Source organism: Tursiops truncatus, chromosome 5 (assembly GCF_011762595.2).
Source record: "Tursiops truncatus isolate mTurTru1 chromosome 5, mTurTru1.mat.Y, whole genome shotgun sequence".
NCBI lineage: Eukaryota > Metazoa > Chordata > Mammalia > Artiodactyla > Delphinidae > Tursiops > Tursiops truncatus.
In genome coordinates this window covers 66,423,801-66,451,504 of record NC_047038.1, presented here as the reverse complement: position 1 = coordinate 66,451,504, position 27,704 = coordinate 66,423,801, and the positions used below count along the sequence as shown (strand labels likewise).

The following is a 27,704-nucleotide window of genomic DNA, read 5'->3' as shown; positions in this document are numbered from 1 at the left end:
CAAAAGCAGAGTTGCCTACCTGGATCTGAATCCTACTCTAGGTTGAGTCATGACTCTGCTATCCTCAAGTTGTGTGACCTTGAGCCCTTTACTTCCCCTCTCACAGCCTCAGTTTTCTCATCTGCAAAATGAGTACACAACGTTGTCAGGACTGCGTGAGATCCTACTCGTAAAAAGGCACAGTCCAGTGCATGGAAAATAGTAATTACTTATTGGAGCATTGAATGGCTTAATAAATTTAACTATAATTAATTCTAAAATAAAACTTAAGCCTCCTCCCAAATAACTTCAGAAACTTAGCTTTTTTGGTCCAGTACAAAATCCCACCCCATCCTCATCAGTTTTCTCCTATTTGAGAGGAAAAAATATACTTCAAGTATATTTTAGGTAATTTTTCTGCTTCGATTTTATTATATCAAAACTCTACCTATACAATTTCTCAATTTTAAAATCTTTTAATGCTCAAATGAGCTATTTCTTAATAAAAAGATTATTATTTCTTATTTCTCAGAAGTAGAATTAATATCTAATCCATCTAACTACACAAACAGAATTTTTTGAGGTGGAAGGAAATTCAGAAGTAGCAGTATCTTTTTTATTCAGATAGATGCCCATTAATACAAACTTATGTTTATATAAGTTTAAAAAATATTTTGAATATTCACATATTCACACTCACTAGCTTTTAAGTTCCTAGCACTAAAACAAAAAGAAACTCTGTTAAATGTTATATTCAAAAGGGATGGTACAGTGTCTGTTAGTACATAAACTTAATCTTTCTTAAATTAATTATCAAACTTTTTTGGTAGCAACTCAGTGGGGCAGTCTACTATAAAATGAAAGCAGAGGGATGTTGAAAGGACCATCCCCATTACCTTTCATGTTTCACTGATTTACTTATTAATCTGTTGTTCTTGTAAAGGCCTCTAATGGTTAATCTTGCTATTGCAATGTACCAGCTCTGCCATGTGAGTAGGGAAAGTACTCGGCCCATCTTTAAGTGTGGTTTATAATAATACCTGCTTCATAGAGACATTGTGAGGATTAGATGAGACAAATGTATAAATCATTAGCAGAATCTGAATATAAGTGCTTATTAAATTTTATGCAATATTATTATCACTATTTTTTATTACTGAGAAAATATGAGCATTGGAGAAGTTAACTTCTTAAGGTTTCTTTAAAGAAGACTATTTGAAAGAGATTAAGTTCCCATGAGAACAGCAATATGTTCTGGTCTATCTTCAAAGTTCATTCCTTGATAAATTAATTCCTCTTGTTACTCCCTTGGGCCAGCTTAGGAGAAAACCTCTTCAATTCCCTACTTCATGGGGTGATTTTACCCCATGAAGTTGACATTCACCTGGTTGAACGCAGCCCTTCACAACCAGTAATTAGGACTTTTTTTTCCCTTAACTATAAAACCATTTAAAAATATGAGTAAAAATACAATGTGACAGATACCTGTAAGCGTAACAATGCTGAAATACCAAGATTAAGCATACACTAATATTTTGCTTTCTTTACTTCAATTCTCTCACTTTCTTTTCTAAAAAATGAAATGTTACACCTACATCTCTACACTCAATCTGCCATCTTCCTCCCCAGCAGTAACCACTATCCTAATGCTGATGTGTATTAGATTCATGGCATTCTTCTACTTCATTACATATGTAGCATCCATAAATAGTACTATTTTTAAATTCTACATAAATGAATTATACTTAAAGTATAATTTGCAACTTACTCTTTTTTATTCAGCATTGCATTTTTGAAATAAACCATACTTACTCTTGTAGATCTGGAACATTCATTACAAATCTTTGCATAGTAATTGTTTGAATAAACAATGGTTTATACATTTATTCACTGTTAAACGGATTATTTCCCTTGTTACAAACCTGCTCAAAGACCCTCCCTGTGCACAAATGCCTGGGGTTTTCTAGGGTAAAGAAGTAATAAAATAGTAGGATGGACACCAGGTGCAAATTCACCTCTACAAAGTACTCACAAATTGCTCTCCAAAGTCAGCAAACCAATTTACACTCCAACCAACATGTATGTGGTTTCATCTTCCCCCACATCCTCATGAATGCTTGGTACTGTTACATGTATTGAATTTTTCTTATTTGTCATTGGTATTATTTTCACATCTGCATGAATTATTTGCCAATCCAATCATCTGCCAGGAATCTTGTAACGTCATTTTCTGAAAAAAGTCTTTGTAATATCAGGAGACAGAGCAAATGGATGCATGAGTCTAACAATTCAATCATTCATGAAGGATATTTTCTTAAATAAAAAGACAAAATCAGTGAAGGGGATGAGTCAACATCTGAAAATATAAATATGAACCAAAAATCATGTTCTTCTTATAAGGCAGCTGGAGGTAAGCCAACAAAAGAAATCCTAAAGTTCAACTCCTGCTCTGAAATTTAGGGTCATTTAGATTGTATTCATTCCTTAAGAAACCACAAAAGCTGCAATTTCCTTTGTATCTTTCAGAAGCAGGGCAGAAATAAAGTCCTCATAGAAATTAATAAATATTGCTGTGAGATCTCATATTCCACTTAGCTGGCAGATCAAGACTGGTTCAATAATTTATATATCAGTTGAGGATAAACTAATGAGCTCTGTGTATGAGGTTGCGTTTATGTAAACGGAATTGTATCCAAGTCTTTCATGTTACAAATGTGCTTGCTACTGGGTCTTCATAAAAATAAAAACCACAGTGGTCCTATGAACACGAATGCCAATATTTTTATACAAAGTAATATTAAACACAATAATCTACTACACATTCCTACCTATCAATATTGTACCCATTTCCAGATAAAATTATGAAGAATAATCCTCGCCTTGGTAAATGTAATTTTTAAGATTTAAAAAAAATTTTAGTTGTTGCTTCTGTCATTTTTGTTTGCTTTTGTTATTCTATTCCCATTTATACTGCCTACCATTGAAAGATGATAATACTCAGCTATGTAAACTGTCTTTCATTATGGTCTAATCATTGGGATGTATTCTAAGTAATCTTACATAAGAAAACATTCAAACACCTAGAAATAATATCTATACAGATCCAAAAGAAAATAAAGCTGATGCTTGGTACTGGCACATTACATTCTAAGGCAGCCATAAAGGTGCTTTGATCTGGATCTCAACAAGACTCTCTGTAAAATATTTAAAATAATTTCCTAGTGTTAATGTTAATTTCATATTAGATAAAAATATATTGCATGCCCTTTCATTTTCATGACTTATTTCTAAGAGGGAGTAGGAGAAAGACTGCTTTGATATAAAGACCTTTTGAAATTGACAATGCTTGATCACTGGATATTCAATAGAGGCAATGATTCAACTAAATTTATATTTGTAAGTGTAATCATTTACTAAGAAATGATTTTTAACAAGCCACAATATGCATATTATTAACAAAACAATGCAGCGACTTTAGATATTTTAGATACCTAAAGAAAACTGTATCCAACGGAGATACAAAAGAAGTTACAACAGACACCACAGAAATACAAAGCATCCTAAGAGACTACTACAAGCAACTCTATGCCAATAAAATGGACAACCTGGAAGAAATGGACAAATTCACAGAAAGGTATAACCTTCCAAGACTGAACGAGGAAGAAATAGAAAATATGAACAGATCAATCACAAGTAATGAAATTGAAACTATGATTAAAAATCTTCCAACAAACAAAAAGTCCAGGACCAGACGGCTTCACAGGTGAATTCTATCAAACATTTAGAGAAGAGCTAACACCCATCCTTCTCAAACTCTTCCAAAAAATTGCAGAAGAAGGAACACTCCCAAACTCATTCTATGAGGCCACCATCACCCTGATACCAAAACCAGACAAAGATACTACAAAAAAAGAAAACTACAGACCAATGTCAGTCATGAATATAGATGCAAAAATCCTCAACAAAATACTAGCAAACAGAATTCAACAACACATTAAAAGGATCATACACCATGATCAAGTGAGGTTTATCCCAGGAATGCAAGGATTCTTCAATATACGCAAGTCAATCAATGTGATTCATCATATTAAAAGACTGAAGAAGAAAAACCATATGATCATCTCAAGAGATGCAGAAAAAGCTTTTGAAAAAATTCAACACTCATTTATGATAAAAACTCTCCAGAAAGTGGGCATAGTGGGAACCTACCTCAACATAATAAAGGCCATATATGACAAACCCACAGCAAACATCATTCTCAATGGTGAAAGCATTCCTCTAAGATCAGGAACAAGACAAGGATGTCCACTCTCACCACTATTATTCAACATAGTTTTGGAAGTCCTAGCCATGGCAATCAGAGAACAAAAAGAAATAAAAGGAATCCAAATCGGAAAAGAAGAAGTAAAACTGTGACTGTTTGTAGATGACATGATACTATACATAGAGAATCCTAAAGATGCCACCAGAAAACTACCAGAGCTAATCAATGAATTTGGTAAAGCTGCAGGGTACAAAATTAATGCACAGAAATCTCTTGCATTCCTATACACTAATGATGAAAAATCTGAAAGAGAAATTAAGGAAACACTCCCATTTGCCACTGCAACATAAAGAATAAAATATCTAGGAATAAACCTACCTAGGGAGACAAAAGACCTGTATGCAGAAAACTATAAGACACTGATGAAAGAAATTAAAGATGATAACAACAGATGGAGAGATATACCATGTTCCTGGAATGGAAGAATCAATATTGTAAAAATGACTATACTACCCAAATCAATCTACAGATTCAATGCAATCCCTATCAAATTATCAATGGCATTTTTTACAGAACTAGAACAAAAAATCTTAAAATTTGTATGGAGATACAAGATCCCCGAATAGCCAAAGCAGTCTTGAGGGAAAAAATCGGAGCTGGAGTAATCAGACTCCCTGACTTCAGGCTATACTACAAAGCTACAGTAATAAAGATAGTATGGTACTGGCACAAAAACAGATATACAGATCAATGGAACTGGATAGAAAGCCCAGAGATAAACTCACACACCTAGGGTCAACTAATGTATGACAAAGGAGGCAAGGATATACAATGGAGAAAAGACAGTCTCTTCAATAAGTGGTGCTGGGAAAACGGGACAGCTACATGTAGAAAAATGAAATTAGAACACTCCCTAACACCATACACAAAAATAAACTCAAAATGGATTAGAGACCTAAATATAAGACTGGACACTATAAAACTCTTAGAGGAAAACATAGGAAGAACACTCTTTAACATAAATCACAGCAAGATCTTTTTTGACCCTCCTCCTAGAGTAATGGAAATGAAAACAAAAATAAGCAAATGGGACTTAATGAAACTTAAAAGCTTTTACAAAGCAAAGGAAACCGCAAACAAGATGAAAAGACAACCCTCAGGATTGGAGAAAATATTTGGAAACGAATCAACAAAGAATTAATCTCCAAAATATATAAACAGCTCATGCAGCTCAATATTAAAAAAACAACCCAATCCAAAAAATGGGCAGAAGACGTAAGTAGACATTTCTCCAAAGAAGACATACAGATGGCCACGAAGCACATGAAAAGCTGCTCAACATCACTAATTATTAGAGAAATGCAAATCAAAACTACAATGAGTTATCACCTCACACCAGTTAGAATGGACATCATCAGAAAATCTACAAATAACAAATGCTGGAGAGGGTGTGGAGAAAAGGGGACCCTCTTGCACTGTTGGTGGGAATGTAAATTGATACAGCCACTATGGAGAACAATATGGAGGTTCCTTAAAAAACTAAACACAGGGCTTCCCTGGTGGCACAGTGGTTGAGAGTCCGCCTGCCGATGCAGGGGACACCGGTTCGTGCCCCGGTCCAAGAAGATCCCACATGCCGTGGAGCGGCTGGGCCCGTGCACCACAACTACTGAGCCTGTGCTCTAGAGCCCGTCAGCCACAATGACTGAGCCCATGTGCTGTAACTATTGAAGCCTGCGCGCCTAGAGCCCATGCTCTGCAACAAGAGAAGCCACCGCAATGAGAAGCCCATGCACTACAATGAAGAGTAGCCCCCACTCGCCGCAACTAGAGAAAGCCCATGCACAGCAACGAAGACCCAACACAGCCAAAAAAAAAAAAAAGAGAGAGAGAGACCCAACATAGACATTAATATGAGCATATGTGATGTCTGGCACTGTTGCAGTCATCAAGCAACCATGAGGTAATCTGCTGTAGCGCAGGGAATGGAAAAATAGAAAGAGGGCAAGAATTGCAGTTTCTGATGACTTTGTTGAGCCACTGAAATAACTAATCCTAGAATAGTCCTACTTTACAGAATTCTGATAATATAAGAGGATCAGCTAAGGAATGTATTCAGTTAAAAGTAATAGAAACCCCAATACAGGGGTTTAAACTAATAAATTTTTATTTTTCTCTTCAACATTAAGTCCAGAGGTAGGTACAGAGTAGGGATAGAAGATGAGTGACATACAGTAATACAGAAAGGATGTATGTTTAAAGTATTGAGCAATACAGAAATAAAAGTATGGGTTTATAATAGGAAACCGGGAGGGAATATGAATTAGCCAGACCACAAAGTTTGGTCTAGAACGATGACTTGAGCTATGTTTAAGGTTATGTTTACTTCAATCTACCACGAACAGCCAAAAAAGCAATGCAAAAGATAAATATGAGATCGAGGGAACAAGTGAGCCAACATAGCTCCTCATGCCCTGGTTTCTCACAGAAGTACACCCAAAGTTATCTATGCTTTAATAGAGTGAGGAATCACATTGGAGGAAGCCACAATTGTGAGCTTTCTGTCTCTTATACTGTTAAGCTATAGAGGAACAGCTCAGGAATCAAGAATCTACATATTCTGTTATTGTAAGAGGAAAAAAAAAAAAACCATTCTACCAAGAAAAAAATCTTGCTAGACCTAATTCTGTGATGATTCCATGGCTGACACAGGATTTTAGAACTATATTGATAAAAGACAGGACTAGCTATGGAGAAACAGATGCAAAACACCAGATTCTTGGAATGAGATTCCTGTGTTAAGGAGTCTAAAAAGCCAAGCCAGGGTGTGTTAGATTTTGCTATGCTCTATTATAGAATCATCTCTGATGCTGTGAAGCCCTCAACATCGAAAAGGAGAGCAAGTGGCATGTGATGGAGATTTTAAATCCATTAAGCTTAGTCACTCAAAACTTTTCCTTCATTAAAACATAAAGAAGCAACATGCAAGGAAGTAAGTCAAGCTCCTAGCAGAGTTAAAGAACCAAGTGCACCAGGGAACCGAGCAGCAAGTGAAAGAAACCTCCAAAGGGCAGCTGCTGCTCATAAAATCCACAAATTCAATACCATAAGATGTGAGTCACAGAGGATTTTAAAACAGGTGAATGTGTGTGTGATGGAATTTGAAAGCAAAAGCACACACTGATAGCTTCAAGGGGCAACTGATGGTAAAAAGACAGTTTTTTAAAGAATGGTATTGAAAATAGCCTGGGGTGATTTACTGTAGGCTAGCAGTTCCCAAAGTACGAATGATTTCTGTACCAGCAGCATCAACGTCACCTAGCAACTTAATACACCAATTTTCAGCCTCTGAGGTGGAAGTTGGCAGTCTAGCCAGTGTCAGGGTGATTCTAACACACACCCAAGTTTAAGAAACACTGGTGTGAGGACAAGAAGTCCTAGCCGCCAGTCGGTGTGGTGAGGTGACCAAGAGCACCAGCTCTGGAGTCACACAGCCCTGAGTCTGGATCTCACATCGTCTGCTTCTAGATGCATGAAGTTCGGCAAGTACTTAAATCCTCCAAACCTATTTACAAATACACCTATCTTAGAGGTTCATTGTAGGAATTACCAGTAACATTCATGAAACCTGCTCAGTAAACAATATTAACTATTATTTCATCATCAACATCTTCACAGCACTGTCTGAAGGCATGAATATACTACTTCTCTGTGTGCAAAGGCACTGAGATACTCATGTTCAATATATTCTGTAAAACAATGAGTACCATTTTGTAGCAATATTTGTATACAAATAGTTGAATTACTAGTAATAGTAACAACTCTTCTATGATTTAACATATTTGGCATTGTTCTAAGGGCTTTACATACATTAACCCGCTGAATCCTGTTTAATCCTCACAAAAACTCTATAAGATAGAGCCTATTATTATCCCCATTTTACAGATAAGGAAACTGAGGCAAGAGGGGTTAAGTACAGTGCCCAAAGTTACAAAGCTAGAAAGTGGCAGAGTCAGCATTTAAATACAGACAATCTGTCTGTGTGCTTAACCACTACGCTATACCACTTCCCTAAGTTAAAAACAAATTTTGATGTTTAGGGCAGAAGTTTCAGCTGTCTAGAAAAATACACTTACATGAAATATCTCGTTCTCCAAGGGACTGGAAAAATGAAACTTCCTATTCTTAGTTCTCCTACCTGCTCTGTAAGCATCTCTTCTGTACGCATTAAATGCACTCAACCGATTCCACAGACAAGCTGGTGGCCTAAAAAGTGGGATGGCTGTTCCCTCTAAAATGGTAGGAAGAAATAAGAGACATAGGAAGAAATAAGAGGCAGGAAGAGCTAGTGAGAAATGCACTTAGTGGGAAAATTCATTGAGTTCCCCAGCCTCTAATGTTCTCAGTGCAAGGGCATTCCAGGAAAACAGAACAAACTATTACCCTCTGGCAGCAACAGTATCTCCGCTATGTCTGAGTCAGATGCTCAGATGGCTGAATGTACTCCGAGGAAATAAGAGAACAGAGCTCAAGGGGAACAGGCTGCTTTGCTCTGAGTTGCTCTCTGTATGCCTGAGCAAGCTGCCTGGATACCTGTGTATGCGTGGAAGGAAGCAGTTTCCTCGACCTTGCTTGATAGAGTTTTATGGATATATGTCAGGGCTTTCAAAACTTCTCAGTGTTCTAAACAAGAGAATTCAGACTCCAAAGCTGCAATAGAAGGAGGCAGTCCTTTGGACAGAAAGCTGCAAGACAGGTCAATTTTACCCTTAACTCGTTCAATCTCTGGCTTTTGAATGCCTGCCAAATTCTTTAGGCTTCTTCAAGGTGACCAATCCAAATAATTCACTCACTGTTTCAACATTCTCAGTTGTCAGTTGTTCCGAGTCTTACTGCATTGTGATAAGAAAAAAACAGAAACAAAAGCAAAAGTCCGTATTTCGTTCCCAATGCCAGAAAACAAACTGCGATGAAATTGAGAGAATGTGAGATGAGCTTTCCCCCTTAATATTTAGGGTGAAACATGCATTGGACCAGGTTTTTGGCAGAATGGAAATTTCAGTAAGTGTGCTACTCCTGTTCTCTCTTGCTGAAAGTGGTATCTCATTGCCAACACACACATTCCCTAAACATCTGTTATGGAAGCAGACATTGAAAAAGAAATACCTATGGTTTACTCTATACATTTTTCCACTATCTAATCTACAAAGAAATACTAGAAGCAGTAAGATTTCTTATATGTTGAGTAAAATGTTTCCTTTCACTATGACTGTTCATTTGTTCTAACAGCGAGAGTTTTTCTATGAGAATATTTCCCCTCATCTTCCACTCAACTTATCTGCAAAGAATTCCTAAAAGTTAAAGAACTTTCAGCTTTTGCTAGATGTGTAATAATATTGAGAAATTAATATTAATTTATAGGTGTGATAATGGTATTTTTTTAAGTTTAGTGACTTTGATCTCCTTCAGGAACTAAGCTTCCCACATAACAGAAGGGAAGGACTCCGTAAGGTCTATGGAACAAATTGCCTCAATGTCTTTCATAAGAAAGGCATTAGGTCAATTACTTAGCATAAAAGTCTCTCTTAAGTGCCATAAATTTAAAAAGAAACATCCTCTAATTTTCCATTTTATATAATCCCTTTCAGTAACTCCAAAACTCTCAACAAAGTACTTTTCACGTAGTTTTGACAGCTGTGTTCTGGGGATTGAAGAGATGGGGGAGTAATGGGATTGAGGGCTCCACCTTCTCTCTGAGGTCTTTACTCAGTGTTTCCTTTTCTAAGAATCCATCACCAACCCTAACATCTACTCTCTATGCTCCCTTCAGGACAACTCTCCATTTCTCCATTTGTTTGTTTCTATTCAATTCACCATCATCATTCAGGGTACCTAGATCTTAAAACTAAAAGTAACCAATTAGAAAAAGCCCTGGAAAATAAACAAACTCCAATCCAATGTCGTTGAAAGAACTGTACACATTAATGTGGACAGGAAAAAATATGAAGAGAATGTAAAATAGAATAACACAGTAATGGATTAGTTGAAATGAATCAAATGGACCAAATATGGACTTCTGTACATGGAGAGAAGTATTTGGATTACTTGAATCTAGAGAATGAGCCCTGTTGACAGACACAGATGCTAGAAAAATTTCAAGGGTATCTGTAGTTCTAGAGCTCAGATGTCCTAAATGACATCTCTGGTTAATATTCAACCTCAGCCAACTGAGAGTGTAATCTCCAAAAGTGCTTGGAATGCTAACCCTAAAATTGTGTGGATGACATAATTGTTTTCAAGAGAATTATTAGCTTTAAACCTGGAGAATGATGCATTCATATGGTTAAGTAAATCAAACTTATAGTACTAATATTTTTTAGTAAAGTTTAGAAATAATCAATGTATTTAAGAGAATTCTACCTATTACAAAAATGGTTCATCCTTGTGATTCCAAACTAAACTGACAGGACTGAATAATTGATTTAGTCAAAGAAATTATTTTGAGATCCACCAGTATTAGAAAATTAAAGAAAGCCTAAGACTTATTTTTATAAGTTAAATTTATCCTATTTTAATGGTTACTTAAGTACTTGGAAGGCTCTTTCAGGTGAGTAAAGGACTTAAAAAGAAAACAAAATGTACCGACTTATTAAGTGTAGTTTAAAACATTTAAGGGAGTTTTCGTTTATGAAAAGAATCAAACATTAACACCTCCTTAAAGAAATTCTTAAAATTTGCTACATTTTTAAGTAGAATAAAATGATTAAGTTGAATTTCAAAGCTTAAGAAAGAACTATGTTTTTAATATATAAATTTAATACATTTAATATTAAATTTTAAAAATAAAGTTTGCTTTGGATAACTTTTTCGGGATCCAAAAGCCGTCCTCAAGAACACGGAAAACTAACATCGACAAGACAGCCACAGCAGCTTCGTAATATGGTATGCCACCCTTCCCTCACAGTGCAGTCTATACACAACTCAAAGACTGATGCTTCCATAATGCTATTAAGTACCATCTCTCTTCAGAGACCTCTAATTCTTTAATTTTTCCCTTTTCTGATTTTAAAGAGAGACAAAATGGAAATAGAAGACCTTTCTATGTGTTTATTTCATCCATTGCTTTTGTGAGTCTTGTTTTCACCCCTAAGATTTTTTCTTTTTTAATTTTTATTAAATTTGTTTAAATTTAAAAAAAAAGTTCACCCATTTTTCCCACCCCCCAACAACCCTTGTCTCTTGCAGCCACCAATCTGATCTCTGTATCTATGAGCTTATTGTGTTTTTATTTTTTGTTCATTTGTTTATTTTTAGATTCCACATATAAGAGAGATCAAATGATATTTGTCTTTCTCTGACTTATTTCACTTAGCATAATGCCCTGGAATTCCATTTGTGTTGTCACACATGGCAAGATTTCATTATTTTTATGGCTAAATAATATTCCATTATGTCTCTCTCTATATATATGCAATTTCTTTATACATTCATCCATTGATGGACACTTAAGATTGTTTCCGTATCTTAGCTATTGCTAATAATGTTACAATGACCATAGGAGTGCATATATATCTTCAAATTAGTGTTTTTGTTTTCTTCAGATAAATACCCAGAAGCAGAATTGCTGGATCATATGGCAGTTCTATTTTTAATTTTTTGAGGAACCTCCATATTGTTTCCCATAGTGGTTGCACCAATTTACATTCTCACCAACAGTTTATGAGGGTTCCTCTTTCTCCACATCCTCGCAAAACTTATTTCTTGTCTTTTTTTATAATAGCCATTCTAACAGCTGTGAGGTCGTTATCTCATTGTGGTTTTGACTCGCATTTCCCTGATGATTAATGATGTTGAGCATCTTTTCATGTACCTGTTGTATTTTTTTTGGAAAAATGTCTATTCAGATCCTCTGCCTATCTTTAACTGGGTTGTTTGTTTTCTTGCTATTGAGTTGTACGAATTCTTTTTATATTTTGGATATCAGCCCCTTATCAGATATATGATTTGCAATTATTTTCTCCCATTCAATAGGTTACCTTTTCATTTTGTTGATGGTTTCCTTTGCTGTACAGAAGCTCTGTAGTTTGATATAGTCTTACTTGTTTATTTTTGCTTTTATTTCTTTTGCTTTTGGTGTCAGATTCAAAAAATCAGCACCAAGACCTATGTCAAGGAGCTTACTGCCTATGTTTTCTTCTATGAGTTTTATGGTTTCAGGTCTTATGCTCAAATCTTTAATTCATCGAGTTAATTTTTGTGTATGATGTAAGATAGTAATTTGATTTCATTCTTTCACAAGTGGCTATCCAATTTTCCCAACATCATTTATTGAAGACACTGTCCTTTCCCCATTGTATATTCTTGGCTCATTTGTCATAAATTAATTGACCATATATGTGTGGGTTTATTTCTGGATTCTCTATCTTGCTCTATCTTGATCTACGTGTCTGTTTTTATGCCAGTACCATACTGTTTTAATTAGTATAGTTTAGTTTGAAATCAGGGAATGTGATGCCTCCAGCTTTGCTCTTCTTTCTCAAGATTGCTTTGGCTATGCAGGCTCTTTTGTGGTCCCATACAATTGTTAGGATCATTTGTTCTATTTCCGTGAAAAATGCAATTGGAATTTTGATAGAGACTGCAGTAAAATCCATATTTTACTTTGGGTAGTATGGACAATTTAACAATATTAATTCTTCCAATCCATGAGCATGCAATGTCTTTCCATTTATTTGTGTCTTCTTCAATTTCTTTCATTAATATCCTGTAGTTTTCAATACACAGGTCATTTACCTCCTTGGTGAAATTTATTCCTAGGTATTTTATTCTCTTTGGTGCAATTGTAAATGGAATTATTTTCTTAATTTCTCTTCCTAATACATTGTTATTAGTGTAAAATGCAATCGATTTTTGTGTATTTACTTTGCATCCCACAACTATTGAATTCATGTATTAGTTCTAACACTTTTTGATGGAGTCTTCATGGTTTTCTATATATAATATCATGTCACCTGCAAATGTTGACAGTTTTACTTCTTCCTTTCAATTTGGATGCCTTTTATTTCTTTTTCTTGTCTAATTGTTCTGGCTAAGACTTCCTATACTATCTTGAATAAAAGTGGTAAGAGTGGACAGCATTGTCTTGTTCCAGATCTTAAGGGAAAAGGTTTCAGCTTTTCACTGTTGAGTATGACGTTAGCTGTGGGATTGTCATACATGGTTTTTATTATGTTGAGGTATGTTCCCTCTATACCCAGTTTGTTTAAAGTTTTTATCATAAATGGATGTTAAATTCTGTCAAATGTTTTTTCTGCACCTATGAGATGATCATATGATTTTTATCCTTCATTTTGTTAATATGGTGTATCACACTGATTGATTTGCAGACGCTGAACCATTTAAATGAATGGAATAAATTCCATTTGATCATGATGTATGATCCTTTTAATGTATTGTTGAATTCTGTGTGCTAACATTTTGTTGAGGATTTCTGCATCGATGTTCATCAAGGATATTGGCCTATTATTTTCCTTTTTGTGGTATCCTTGTCTGGTTTTGGTATCAGGGTAAATTTGGCCTCATAAAATGTGTGTGTAAGAGTTCCCCCTCTTCTATTTTTTGGAAGAGTTTGAGAAGAATTAGTAACAATTCTTCATTGAATGTTCGGTAGAACTTACCATGAAGCTGTTTGGTCCTGGACTTTTGTTGGTTGAGAGGTTTTTGATTACTGATTCAATCTCCTTGCTAGTAATCTGTCTGTTCAGATTTTCTATTTCATCATGATTCAGTCTTAGTAAGTTGTATGTTTCTAGGAATTTATCCATTTCTTCTAGGTTGTCCAATTTGTTGGTGTATAAATGTTTAAATTTTATTTGTCTTTAAAACAGGAAGTCACCTTAATAACTAATAACTTATCAACAATTTATCCATTTTCTACTGTACTCAATTCAATATTATATTCAATTAGCATTTAATAAATTATTTGCTAAACTCCATCAATTTAAAACCTACTTCATCAAGACTGTTTCTAAAATAAAGCGAACTCTTTTCCTTTTTTCTTATAAATATTTAAAAACACAATTTGAATAAAACATAGTTTCATTATGATGTCCATGAAGAACTCCAAGATTTTAATAATGCAACCTTGAGAATGATTTCTGAGATTTATGAGGAAGCCAGAGAATGCTGGCTGCCTACCCTCAAAGGCATCCTCTCCTTCCTCATTGGTATCAGAACCTCAAATTTTATCTAGGTACACTGCCAGCTGAATAAGAAACTAAATTTACCAGCCTCCCTTTCAGCTAGGTGTGGCCATGAGACTAAGTTCTGGCTAATAAGATTTAAGCATAATTTCTTTGGAGACTTCAGGAATGGATGCTTAAAGAGATCTATCTAAGCCTGCTGGGATCTCTTTTTATCTTTATTCCTTTTCCCATCTTCCAATGCGGATGTTATAGCTGGCATACCAGAAGACAGCTAGGACCATGAGGTGACCTTGAGGATGGAAGCCATACGTTAGCATGCAGAGCAGAAAGGGAAGACCCTGATTCTTTGATGCCAGTGTGGAGTCTATCTTCAGACTTCTTTTATATGACAGAGAAATAAACTCCCACTTCATATAGATCACCGTTATTTTGGGTTTTCTATTATATACACTTGAATCTTATTCTAAATGACATAAGAAGACATATTTCTTTTAACATTTTAATAAATATTACTAATCAGCATTCTTGCAGCAAGTCTCTTGAAACCCATAAATAGAATCCTGCATTAAAATTACATATTCAACATTCCTGCCATCTGTCATACAAATGACAGATTAAGTAAACGTATGTTATTTGACTATACAAAGAAAGGCAATATTGAGGGAAATGCCTCTAGTACCTAAAATCATTTAATTTTACGTCACTCAGAGTATAAAAACAGTTTGGATGCACCAGATGATAATAGCTAAAATTTGTACAGTACATTATAATAAATTATCTCATGTACTTCTCACAATATTCTGATAAAATAGGTATTATAATTAGTCCCCATTTACGTATGAAGAAACTGAGGCACAGAGAAGTTAGGTAACTTGGCCAAAGTCATACTACTGGTAAGTGGTAGAACCTATATATGAATCTAGTTGTTTGATTGTAAAGCCTGTATGTTAACCCACTAGCCAATCTGAGGTTCTGAAAGGTTTTTTAATGATATTCTCAAAATCCAACCACTAGAAAGAACCAGAACTGAGGTGCAAACCGGTCTTCTGATTCCAGTTCTTTTCATTAAGTCAGGATTGATACCAATGAGGTTTTTAGATTAATCATACATTTTTTTCAGACTACTGAAAGCTATGGTAACATTAAAAGATAAACAAAACACTTCTGTCAATTAAGCATATGCTAAAATATAACATACACTTAGCACCTTTCAAAGAAAGTAATGAAGGTAATCTCCCCTCCGTGAATGTCAGAACTTCTGGTTCAATAAAAAATCGACCCAACATGTAAAAAGTTCAAACATAATCATATCTATATCTATACTTATATCTGTAACTACACAGAGAAGATTATCTTTTCTTTTCAGATAAACAGACTATTGTCCTTTACTCTCCATAGTCCCATAAGTATTATGAAAAATGCCTCATGTTACATTCAAGCTTAATTTTTTAAAAATCATCACTTCCTCTGTTAATTGAACAGATCTTTGACGTCTCCATCTTGATCTCTTTACTTCTACTGTAATTCATGCTCCGTATTGTTACCACCACAAAAATCCTTTTAAAACACAATTTTATCCTGTGCTACCTAGGGCCTACTGTAACTCCCTTTCACCTTGTGCATTCATTCTAACACCTCTGTTGATTTGCATGGTCCTCCATAATTTGGTTCCCATGTACTTATTCAAATCTTCTCAGTATTTCTCAACCTACAGGTCTCCCTTTTCCTCCTTCACTGTCATTTTAGATCAAGAGCAAGTCAGGAGACTCACAGACACAGAGAACAGATTAGTGGTTGCCAAGGGGGAGGGGGTTGCGGGAGGGATGGAGTGAGAGGTCGGGGTTAGCAGATGTAAGCTATTATATATAGAATGGATAAACAACAAGGTCCTACTGTATAGCACAGAGAACTATATTCAATATCCTGTGATAAACCATAATGGAAAAGAATATTTAAAAAAGCATATATATGTATGTGAATCACTTTGCTGTACAACAGAAATTAACACACACACACGCACACACACATGCACACACACACACAAAAGAGGAAGTCAGAAGAAGCCAATGGGGGCCAACACTAGGCACAGGATCAAACCAAGGGGCACTGGAAACCTTGAGGGGCTATGCAGGCAACAGACTGCACCCACTTCAATTAGAGGCTATATGGCTGCTGAAAGCCTGGGAGGCAAGCTGGAATCAGAATAGCATGGATTCAGGAACAGGAGGAAAGAGGTTCCAATTTAACAGGCAAAGGTCAGCTTTTAAGAGGTTAGACTAAATGAAAAACAGACAAGAGAACACAGGCAGGGAAGAGGAGCTGACATTTCAGGCCTAGGTCCAGAAGCAGATCTATCCAAGAGGTCCAAGCCTCTGCTCCCGTCCTTGGCACTAGCTCACTTCACTCTTGCCTCCGGAATATCCAGCTTCCACAAGCCCTGAATCTATAGCTGGTTTACCTTCTTTACGCCTTTTCTTTATAGTGTTTTCCCCCTGGCTTCTTTCTTTAGAGTGAATACTAAAATGTAATCCTGAGTTAAGTATTGATTCTCTTTCTCCATTTGGTAGATTTCCTCAGAGTTCAAAGTTGGAAAGAATCTACAGTGATAAATGATTCCTCTTTCCAGCAAATGTTGTTCCTGAGAATTTCTGGGGTCAGAGGGAAAAAAACAACATTGTGATTTTCCAATATATCTGCTAAACACTGCAGTGAGTTATGAACCTGAGCAGTGGATATATCATACAAGAGGCACAAAAGCAATCGGCAAATATTTCACTTTTGATAGCTATGGCTTATTTCAATTCATCAAGAAACCATCTTAAGTCTGGCATTCTTTCCAAATTAAAAGTGATGGAACTACAAAATTGTATTTCATAATCATATTTATGTCATTTACCACTATATTCAATTTTTAATAAACATTCCTTTCTTTCAATACTTTTACCTCATTATTATCACCTCTCCTCCTTTGAAATAACACCTAATATGACATGGCAAGAAAAAGAAGTGAAATTTTCTTAGGAGTTTTTTTATTTCCAATATTGGCTTTCTGGTAAACATCAAAGAAATAAATTATAATAAAATTTCTTGTCTTCGCTGGTTATCCTTTTCATATAAGAAACATGACACCATTTTCAAGATAAATGCCATAACATCCAGTAGAAATAAAATGTTAATGTCTATTTTCAGATATATTATAAAGGTACATATACACATTTTTGAAGAGTTCCAGATATAAGTGTGAAAGCCCAGAAATACTTTGAAGTACAATCAATATATACAGATGTAGACTATCTTTCCATTAGAATATAATATACAGTTGTGATTTTATATTTATTTACTTACATAATCATTTGATCATAATTTTTCATTGGTCCAGAACCTATTGGTTTAGCTGACCATTCAATCTTAAATACTCAGCTCAGTATCTAGAACGTGGTGGGCACTCAATAAATTGCACTGAATGCGTGAAGAAAAAGCATCTTTAGTTATACATAACAACCATACCAAGGGGCAAGAGGAAATTTCTGGAAATGATGGATATGTTTATTATCTTGAATGTGGTGATGGCTTCGTAGGTGTTTATATGTATGTCCAAACTTATTAACTTCTACACTTTAAACATATTAAGTTTATTGTGTGTCAATTATACCTCGATAAAGCTGCTTTTTAAAATATCAGAATTCATGAAAATACTACAGTAAATGTATTATCCATGAAGTATATTTTACAATAATATTTTACAGAGACTCAGCATTACTGGAATGTTGTTTTGTTAAGTTTTGGAAAAGAAACAGCACTTTTAAATTAAGAATTAATTTTCACTTCCTGGCTCTGGTAGAATGGAAGTTTTTAAAGTAAAAATCATGCCATTTAGTTAGTCTCTTATCAGTTTGAAATGATAAGTCTGAATTCAAGATCTCAATACCAGGATTATTTTGCCTTGAACGTTCATTTACTTTTTGAGTAAAAAATTCAGTAAATATTTTTTCTGAAAACTTGTGTGTGAATCAAACACTATTTTAAATGTACTGGAGTATATTTTAAAATTTTTTTCCATTGAGTCTTTTCATATAAAACAAATCAACATTTTAAATCTCATTTCATTTAAACAGGAGCAAAATATTTTCAATTATAGTGAAGAAAAAAATCATTGTACTATTTTTTGTTGGAAATTCCCACTATATGAAGAAGATAATAATGTTTAAAGACATTATAACTTTGACTTAGAACTTTGCTAACGTGTTTGGAAAGAGAATGGTAAACTCATGAGAAATGAATCACAGGCATGAGAGAAAAGTATTGATTTTAACATTATGAGTAAGAATAAGTGACTGGATTATTCAGTGACAGTGGATTTAGAGCTTTTGGTTGAAATCAGTTTTTCTTTTGTTTTGTTTTGTTTTTTCATCTGGCATTTCTTATTCTGATTAAATTCTCTTGAATATTCTGATGGTTTCTGAGTGCACTTTTAAAAACATGAGTGCTTTAAAGACATGACACTTATTAATACACACAAAAAAAAGCAAAATCCAAATAACCCCTATTGACACTTAAAAAAAAAAATCTTATAGTTAGAAAATGCAAACAATGCAGAAAAGTATAAAATAGGAAAAATAGGAACCTCACTACCCCAGTCCTTCCACCCAAAGGTAAATTATTGTTTTATGCTTTTCTATAAAATTATATATATACATATAATTCATTTATTTACCAAAGTGAATCATATTATACACCCTGTTTTATTACAGGCATTTTTTAACTTAATATATTTTGATACTCTTTCCATATCAGCACATGGTGATGACTACATTCTTTTTGCCCCTACACAATGCTTCAGTGAATATCTTTGCACACACATCTCTGTGTTATATGGGTTTTGTTACAGTGAGTCCAGCAAGAACAAGCTACTCCAATCAGTCTATTGTTTTAAAAATTCGATCATTTGATTTTAACAAAAGCCAATATGGTATTCAGAAGCTTCTTCTGGTATCAAGTACTTCACAGCAAATATGTTCTATTATTTCATGACAAAGTAATATATTCCAGTATACATGCTTATGAAGGGTAAAACTTATTATCTATTCAAATAAAATACTATCTATTCTTTGACTTATTTCTAGTCTCCAATCTTAAGGAACCAGATCATTCACAGTACACTCATTTTCCAGTTCATTCATTCATTCAACAAATATTTATTGATCCTGTGCCATTTGACACACACTGTTCTTAACGTTAGACAAATTGTAATAAGTAAGACAACAGACCAAGACCTATTTATCATAAACAGGTAAACCAACAAACAAGAAAACTTCAGAGATAAGTCCTATGAGAAAAACAGACTAAGGCAATGTGGTGGTGGCTAGCATTGGGGAAGTGGGGCAATATCAGCTGGGGTGGGCTGGGCTAATCTGAGCCCAATGACCAAATAAGGGGTAAAAGGAGATAAGCCTGAGAGGCAGGCAAGGGCAAGATCAGAAAGGGTTTGGGCTTCAATCCAGGTGCCGCCGGAAGCCACTGAAGTCCTAAGAAATGACATAAACTCATTTGTGTTTTAAAGAAATTAAAATTCATTTGTTTTTTAAAATAATAATAATGACATTGACTCATCCTAAAATAATAAACTCATTTGTGTTTTTAAATAATAATAACTATGAATGGGCGACAAAAGTAAAAGCAGGGAGATCAGTTAGGAGGCTACTGCAGGTGAACGATGATGGGGGCCTGTACAAGGTAGAGGTGGAGATGAAATGTGGATAGAAGTAAGACATATTTTTAAAACTGAGCCTAAAGAACTTGCTGGTGCACCGGAGCGGTGTGCATGTAAATGATGGTGATAGAAAAAGAGCAATCAAGATGGGAAGACTTGGGGAAAATGCCTTACAAGCCCAACAGCATAATAATATCTTAACCATACCATAATGATGTCATAATAAGCTCTTAACCATAACAGTATCTTCACCATCCATTGAATCAATATACCAACCACACACCAAAGGTAATAAGCATCTTTTCTTACAATAACCAGGTAGCTTTGCGACTAGATAGAATTTATGTTATATCTTAACCTCAATTTTAAACTAAAAGATATAATTATCTAAACTTTAAGATTAATTTACCCCATTATTTTGTGCTTTTGCAAAAGAATTTAGAATGTAGTTGCCAGCATTATCCAGCATCTGTACTCTATAGTCGTATAGTATTCAACTTTGCATTCCTCCTTCTCAATCAGAAGCAGGGTTCTCAAGTACATCTCCAACTACCTTCAGGATGTAAGTTCCCAAAGCACTCCTGGGTATATCATAAATTAGTAAATTAGTGAGCATGCCTCTGTCACCTAGTTAACTATGAGCTCCTCCCAAAAAGGACCAATTCTTAATTCTCGGTGTCCCCAACAACAACAACAAACTCAAGGCATCATCATGTAATTAGTAAGTGAAAAACCACCAAGACAGGAATATGCTCAACATCTCTTTGACTTGCTGGACTTGATAATTTTTGTGGCTCACACCTCTAGAGACAATTTTTTAAACAGCTTTATTAAGATATAATTCACATAACATACAATTCCCACATTTTAAGTGTACAGATGAACAGATCTACGAAACGTACTCACAGATATAGAGAACAGACAGAGGTGTGGTTGCCAAGTGGGAGGGGGTCAGGGGGAGAGATGGATTGGGAGTTTAGGGTTAGCAGATGTAAGCTATTATATATAGAATGGATAAACAGCAAAGTCCTACTGTATAGCACAGGGAACTATATTCAATACCCTGTGATAAACCATAATGGAAAAGAATATGAAAAATATATATATGTATAACTGAGTCACTTTGTTGTACAGCAGAAATTAACACAACATTGTAAATCAAATATACTTCAATAAAATTATAAAAAATAAAAATAAAGTGTACAGATTCTCAGTGAGATCCCTGTAGTCCAATTGGTCTCTTGGTTCTCCCCAACCATATATAGTCTTCTATCATTCCATTTCCTTAACCATTCATTAAAAAATCATAATTGAGCACTTAACTATATGCTAAGCATTCCTACCTGGAATGATGTTTCCTTTTCACTTCTACCGACTTAACCCCTACTTCAAAACCTAGCTCAAGTATGTTGATCACTCAGCTCTTGGAATCTCCCCTTCTCTCAATGCTTCTAGTGTTGCTGCTGGCCTATTTGGCATTAAGTGTCAGCCATCTTGTTACACTGCTGGTTACTTTAACAAATGCATTGTCTTTGTAACTTAGCATTCTGGCTGGACACTTCACACATGTTATGCATTCAATGGATACTTTGTGGAGGATAAAACCTGGCCCTTGGAAAAGTTATTCTTGAATAAACCGCTTCCTTCTAAGTCCATCAACAGTGCAGTCACAGGACCTGAATGTTTTTAAACGATCTTGCTGACATCTGAGTTGTATTACAGGTTCTGTGACAAGGTCATGTTGCTGGCACCAGAGCTCCCTGCCAGGGGCTAGCGCACTGTGCAATGGAAGATGAGGAGATCTGAGAGGACTTTGAAATCAAGCACATGCAGATTAGTACAACATTCAACTTCAATCAGGGTGCTGAACCAATAAAAACATGTGTGCTTTCTAACAATCAGAAATGAATGGTTTTTCAGAAATGAGTTGGGGGGCGTGAGATAGGGACGGTGGGAGGGAGATGCAAGAGGGAGGGATTATGGGGATATATGTATACGTATAGCTGATTCACTTTGTTATACAGCAGAAACTAACACAACATTGTAAAGCAATTATACTCCAATAAAGATGTTAAAAAATAAAACTGGGGAAAACAAAACAAACAAACAAAACAGAAATGAGTTAGGTAGGATACTCTTGCCATTATGGATAAAGTGACAGCATAACTTGGGAAAGGACACACAGTGAGCTATGGACTATATCATGAAATGTTCTTCTCTGTATGAAAGACTCTTGTCATTTCCTGTATGAATGATGTATGTTGTCAACTTTGCCGATGGGTTGTTAATGGGAAACACACAGACATATATAAAATAGATTGGTCTATAGAAAACAGAGGTAATCTCTGGAACTCCAGTTAATTACTATCTGTAAACAAGCAGAATTGAACTTCATTTCAGGGTCCATAGGAATTACAAAGGTGATTGCTCATTAATCAAATACTGATATGCTGCTGTGCACTGATTTTGAATAGAAGCTGGTTCTGGCTTTATATAAAATTCTATCTAAAATGTTAATCACAAAAGCACTGCATTTTTCTCTGGTTTCTGTTCACTCACTTTTAGAGCTGATTTTTTAAAACTATTTCCTTGTTGTACTTACCCTTTTAATTTTTTTCAGATGCATGTTCATCAAGCCAGAGGGAGTCTGCTTTATACAAGGAGATCCTGGACCTGGAAAGGAATAAAAAGGGCCAGTGAGGACTGTCCTGAAAAGGCTGTGTGTTCATTTCTTACTTTTAGAAGACCATACTTGTAAATCAAGACCATCACTGAAATAAACACCTTTGAGTCCTGCTCTACCCTGCAATGTTTCATGAATGCTGGAAATACATTTTCTTTGTTCTAATCCCAGCCTCCGAATCAGAGCCAAGTAGAGTGGGTTCTTCATAAATATGTACTGAGCACCTGACTCAGAATTAATGTAGGGCAGGGCTCTGATTAGCAAACGCTACCTGCAGGAGACAGAGGAAACACCACAAATGGAGATAAGATGCTATCAGCAGGTTTTATTTTTTCATGAGGCTTGGGAATAATCACTTATCTCTCTGTTCAAACCTTTCCAGATCTCTCCCTTCAGGACCTGAAAGAAGTTCACAATAAACGCCTCCACGTAAAGCCCTCTTCCACCGAGTGCTGGAGGAAGAGCACAAGATGAGAGAAGCAGCAAATTGTTTCCAACTCAATTTATTCCTTTCTCGCCATTTCAGCGGCTCGCCACGATCTATTCAATATATAAAACCTTACAGCGTAACTTAAAGATGAAATCAACGATAAATAAAAACTACCGTACTTGTTCTGACAACTTGTTAGCATAGATCTCCTTATACAAAATAAAAGGTAACGAAGTTACCCTTATTTGTAGGATATGGGGCAAACGAAAATTTAATGTATTTACGGACTTTATACTAGGCTCCCTCTCCCCTTTTCAGGTAAAACTACTGCTCCCAACTTCCTGCATGTTTGACTAAAAGCAAAATTTGAAGCACCTGGCCCAACAGTTGACTTTACTGCAAGTCCAGAGGTTTGTCAGTCTGCAGAACACGCACTAGCTGGATGCACCCGGCCACTCGCAGGCCGGCCCCAGACGCACATGAGCACCAGGGGCAGGAGGAGCCACCAGCGCCCGAGGACCCCGGCCTCAGAACCTGTTGCTCGTGGACCAGGCGAGTGAGCAGGTGCGACTCAGGTCGCGAGGGCTGTTGGCGGTGCATGGAGCCTAGAATTGCATCCGGGGGTGGCCAACACGCAGTGCCCTTCCACAGCTCCTAGCCCTTGACGCCCCAGGCCCTTTCGCCGCTCTCCAGCCCACTCAGACCCAACCCCACTTCCGCGCCACGGGCGACTCCATTGTTATTAAAACTAGAGGGTGGCGGGAGAGGATTTGCAAGAATGCAGGAGCCACAGTGCCCCTTCCTCTCTGGCCAAGCCTTGGAAGAAGCAGAAAAACATTGAGAAAAGACAGGAAGAGCCGAAGCCACGGGGAGGGACGAGGGCGCCTGTGGTGGAAGAGGCCGGCATCTGCCTCTCCCCACTCAGGGATGGTACGGTCCAAAGCAGGGCGGGGCGCAGGAGGCTCTCTGGAGTCTCTCCCCGCCCCTCTCCCGCCTTCCCCGCAGCGCTGCGGTTGTGCGAGTGAGTGGGCGTCCTGAGGATCCCTGCCCGGACGCAGACGCCGAAGCTCCGCCCCTAGCCTCGCCGCTCCCTCCGTGGCTGCAGGCAGAGCTTGCTCAGCTCTGCGGACGCCGCTGCCTTCATTACCTCCTCCTTCTCCCGCCGGTGTGCGAGGGCCTCGCCCGGCAGCGGCACTGCCCTGGGTGGGCGGCTGGGCCCGCGCGGCTGCTGAGCGCTCGGCGCGGGGAAGCCAGATCCTCCGCCTGCGCGGCGCCGTGACAGGTGCAGGAGTCTGGTCCGAAGAGCCACCTGCGGCGGCCGCCGCGATGTCCACCATGCGGAGGACCGTGTCGGAGATCCGCTCCCGCGCGGAGGGTGAGTAGCTGCCGCAGCACGAAGCTGGGTGCGGAGCGCGCGCGGGGGCGGCTCGGGGCCAGCCGAGGGTCAGGCGGTGTGAGAGAGAGAGAGAGAGAGAGAGAGAGAGAGAGTGTGAGTGTGTGTGCTTGCGAACCCTTCTCCCTGCGCCGCCATCAGTGCAGACCCCTTTCCAGCTGCAGAGCCCCGAAATTGGTGTCCTCGGAGGGATCCCCAAGGCTCGCTTTACACTGCAGCGTGACTGTTGGGTCTCTGCGCTCTCGCCCTGCCCACCTCCCTCCCCACTAGTGCACAAACCACTCTGTCTCCAGTCTGCTTCTCCATTCTAGGGAGCACAGCGCCAGCCAGCCGCCCACCTTTTTGCAGCCCCCATATCACGGCTCCCCGGGAACTGAATCTGCCTTTCCCAGGTTGCAGGATCCTTTGATCCACAGCCCCTCGCCTCTCCGAGCGGGAGGAGCCTTAATTGGGCTTGGGCGCTCAGCCGGTGCTGTGCATTACAGTCTCTGCAGTTCCGCCTCCTGCAGCGGAGTCTCACCCAGCTCCCGTCTGAGGTTTTGTTTTTCCCTTTACCTGATACCTGCCTTTTGGCCAGCTGAGTGGACTTTTTAGCAAGGTGGAAGCTGTTTTCTTTGCTCCACCCGGGGCCAGATGTTGAATGGCTACACTTGTGAGCAATGAGCAACAGATGCCCGAGGGTAAAGGCCAGTAAGCTTTTGGAGGGCCTACGCTGTCTTCATCCTCTGATGAGCCCTCAGCATCCGGCCTAGCATGTGGCAGTCAGTTGGTAAATATGTTTTCATTTTGTTCATAGCGAAGCCAAAACAGTGCATATCTGGAGCTTTGTTTTGTTTTTGTGTCACATAAACCCATACTTGAATCCTATAAAGGGTGGCTCATGTTCTCACAACATCACTCACTGGTGTCCATCCTTCACCCCCGCCCCCTCCCCCCTTTAATGTTTGGCAAGTGGTAAAGTGATGTTAGGAAAAAGATACAGATTTTAGAGAATTGGATTATAGGGGTTTGAGACAGGCCATTTTATTATTTTTCCTCTTCAGAGCCCCCATGTTAAAAATGGGGGCTCTGAGCTCTAGTAGCTATGATTTTCGGATTACAGCACTTAGGAAGTACTCAGTGAAACTGCTCTGGGGAGAAGGCCACACAAGAGTCAAAACTAACCTGTGTCCTACTTAGGGATTTAGTACATTCTTATTGTCATTTGTAATACAATGAAAAAATATACAGGGCACCTTATAGATGCACATTGAATAAATGATAGTGCTGTCTTTAAATGTACACAGTAAAAATGTGTACATTCGTTTTTTTACACTTCTGAGTGAAGTGCATTTTCTTTTTTTTCTTATTTATTTCTTCCAGTTTTATGGAGCTATATTTGACATATGGCACTGTATAAGTTTAAGGTGTACAGCATAATGATTTGACTTACATACATCATGAAATGATTACCACAATGAATTTAGTGAACATTCATCAACTCATATAGATACAAAATTAAAGAAACAGAAAAAAATTTCCTTGTGATGAGAACTCTTGGGATTTACTTTCTTAACAAATTTTATATATAACATACAACTTTCATGTATAAAGAATTATATTTATCATGTTGTACATTACATCCCTAGTACTTATTTATCTTATAACTGGAAGTTTGTACCTTTTGACTGCCTTCCTCTGATTTCCCCTTCCCCCATACCCCACCTCTGATAACCCCCGATCTGATCTCTTTTTCTGAGTTGGTTGGTTTGTTTGTTTTTGAAGTATAATTGACCTACAATAGTATGTTAATTTATGTTACACAACATAGTGATTCGATATTTCTATGCATTTCAAGATGATCACCACAATGTCTAGTTACCATCTGTCACCATGCAAAGATATTGCATAATTATTGACTATATTCCCCACACTGTACATCTCATAAGCATGACTCATATTTTGCACCTGAAAGTTTGTACCTTTTAATCTTCCTCACCTGTGTCTCTACCCCCTACTCCAATTCCCACTGGCAACCACCTGTTTGTTCTGTGTATTTATGATGCTGTTTCTGTTATGTTTGTTCACTTGTTTTATAGATTCCACATGGAAATGAAATCATTCATCATTTGTCTTTTTCTGACTTATTTCACTTGGCATAATACTGTCTAGGTCCATCCATGTCGTCGCAAATGGCAAGATTTCATTCTTTTTTATGGCTGAGTAATATTCCATTATGTGTATACATACACACACACACTGCATCTTCTTTATTCATTCATCTACTGATGGCATTTAGGTTGCTTCCTAATCTTGGCTATTATAAATAATGCTGCAATGAACATAGTGATACATATATTTTTCTAATTAGTGTTTTTGTTTTCTTTGGATAAATACCCAGGAGTGAAATTGCTGGATCATATGATAGCTCTATATTTAATTTTTTGAGGAACCTCCACACTGTTTATCATAGTGGCTGCACCAATTTACATTTCCACCAGCAATTCATGAGGGTTCCCTTTTCTCTGCATCCTCACTAGCACTTGTTGTTTGTTGTCTTTTTGACAATCGTGAATGAATTTTCTTAATCATCATTTGAGTGAGCCATTCAGGTAATGAAAGTATAGTGGTAATACTGGGATTGTTCTTTCAAATAATAGCAGTTGATGGATTCTATATCATGGGAAATGGGAAAAGAGAAAGGACCAGAAAATAATGTAAAACCTATGCCATATGAGAGGATTTCATTAAGTACCGAGAGGCTACAGTATTGTTTTTGATTGGCATGTATATTTTTCAAAGCATTTTTACAAAGATTACCTTATAGGACCTTAAAGTGCTCCTGGAGATTGGTGAAGATGATCCCATCTGATAGTTGAGGAAACTGTGGCCCAAGTGGTTGATGTACATGTCAAAGGTCAAGTAGCTAGTTCAGTGACACATTTGAATTAACAGCGTTGGAAAACAGTGACTGGTTCTTATTTAATCTTTGTATTCCCTGTGCATCCAGGACAGTGTCAGGGGCATAGTGGCACTTAGTGAATGACCCTTACCCCCCGTG

The 27,704-nt window shown here is 37.1% G+C and overlaps 2 protein-coding genes across 16 annotated transcripts in view; one reads left to right on the top strand and one right to left on the bottom strand.

Moving 5' to 3' along the window:
* The window catches only part of LOC101315509 (uncharacterized), a 93,347-nt gene extending 68,739 nt beyond the window's left edge, over window positions 1-24,608 (bottom strand). For 6 of the 10 annotated variants that reach the window (XR_012331986.1, XR_012331985.1, XR_012331984.1 and 3 more), the window contains exons 1-2: window positions 24,419-24,608; window positions 22,761-22,831 (exon numbers count right to left, since the gene is read on the bottom strand). Coding sequence is in view for 3 of the 10 variants with exons in the window: in XM_073805206.1 (XP_073661307.1) it covers window positions 22,761-22,831; window positions 24,419-24,608 (261 nt within the window). In the remaining 7 variants the exon portion in view is untranslated. Of the gene's footprint in view, window positions 1-7,559; window positions 17,097-22,760; window positions 22,832-23,646; window positions 24,001-24,418 lie in introns of those variants that run through there. The other 4 variants (XR_002175005.3, XM_073805207.1, XR_012331988.1 and 1 more) reach the window with 4 other exon arrangements.
* Window positions 24,515-27,704, top strand: part of ATP8A1 (ATPase phospholipid transporting 8A1) — a 242,128-nt gene continuing 238,938 nt past the window's right edge. For all 6 annotated transcript variants that reach the window (XM_019928250.3, XM_019928247.3, XM_073805203.1 and 3 more), the window contains exon 1: window positions 24,515-24,646. In XM_019928250.3, the coding sequence (XP_019783809.1) occupies window positions 24,598-24,646 (49 nt within the window). In that variant the 5' untranslated portion in view covers window positions 24,515-24,597. The remainder of the gene's footprint in view (window positions 24,647-27,704) is intronic.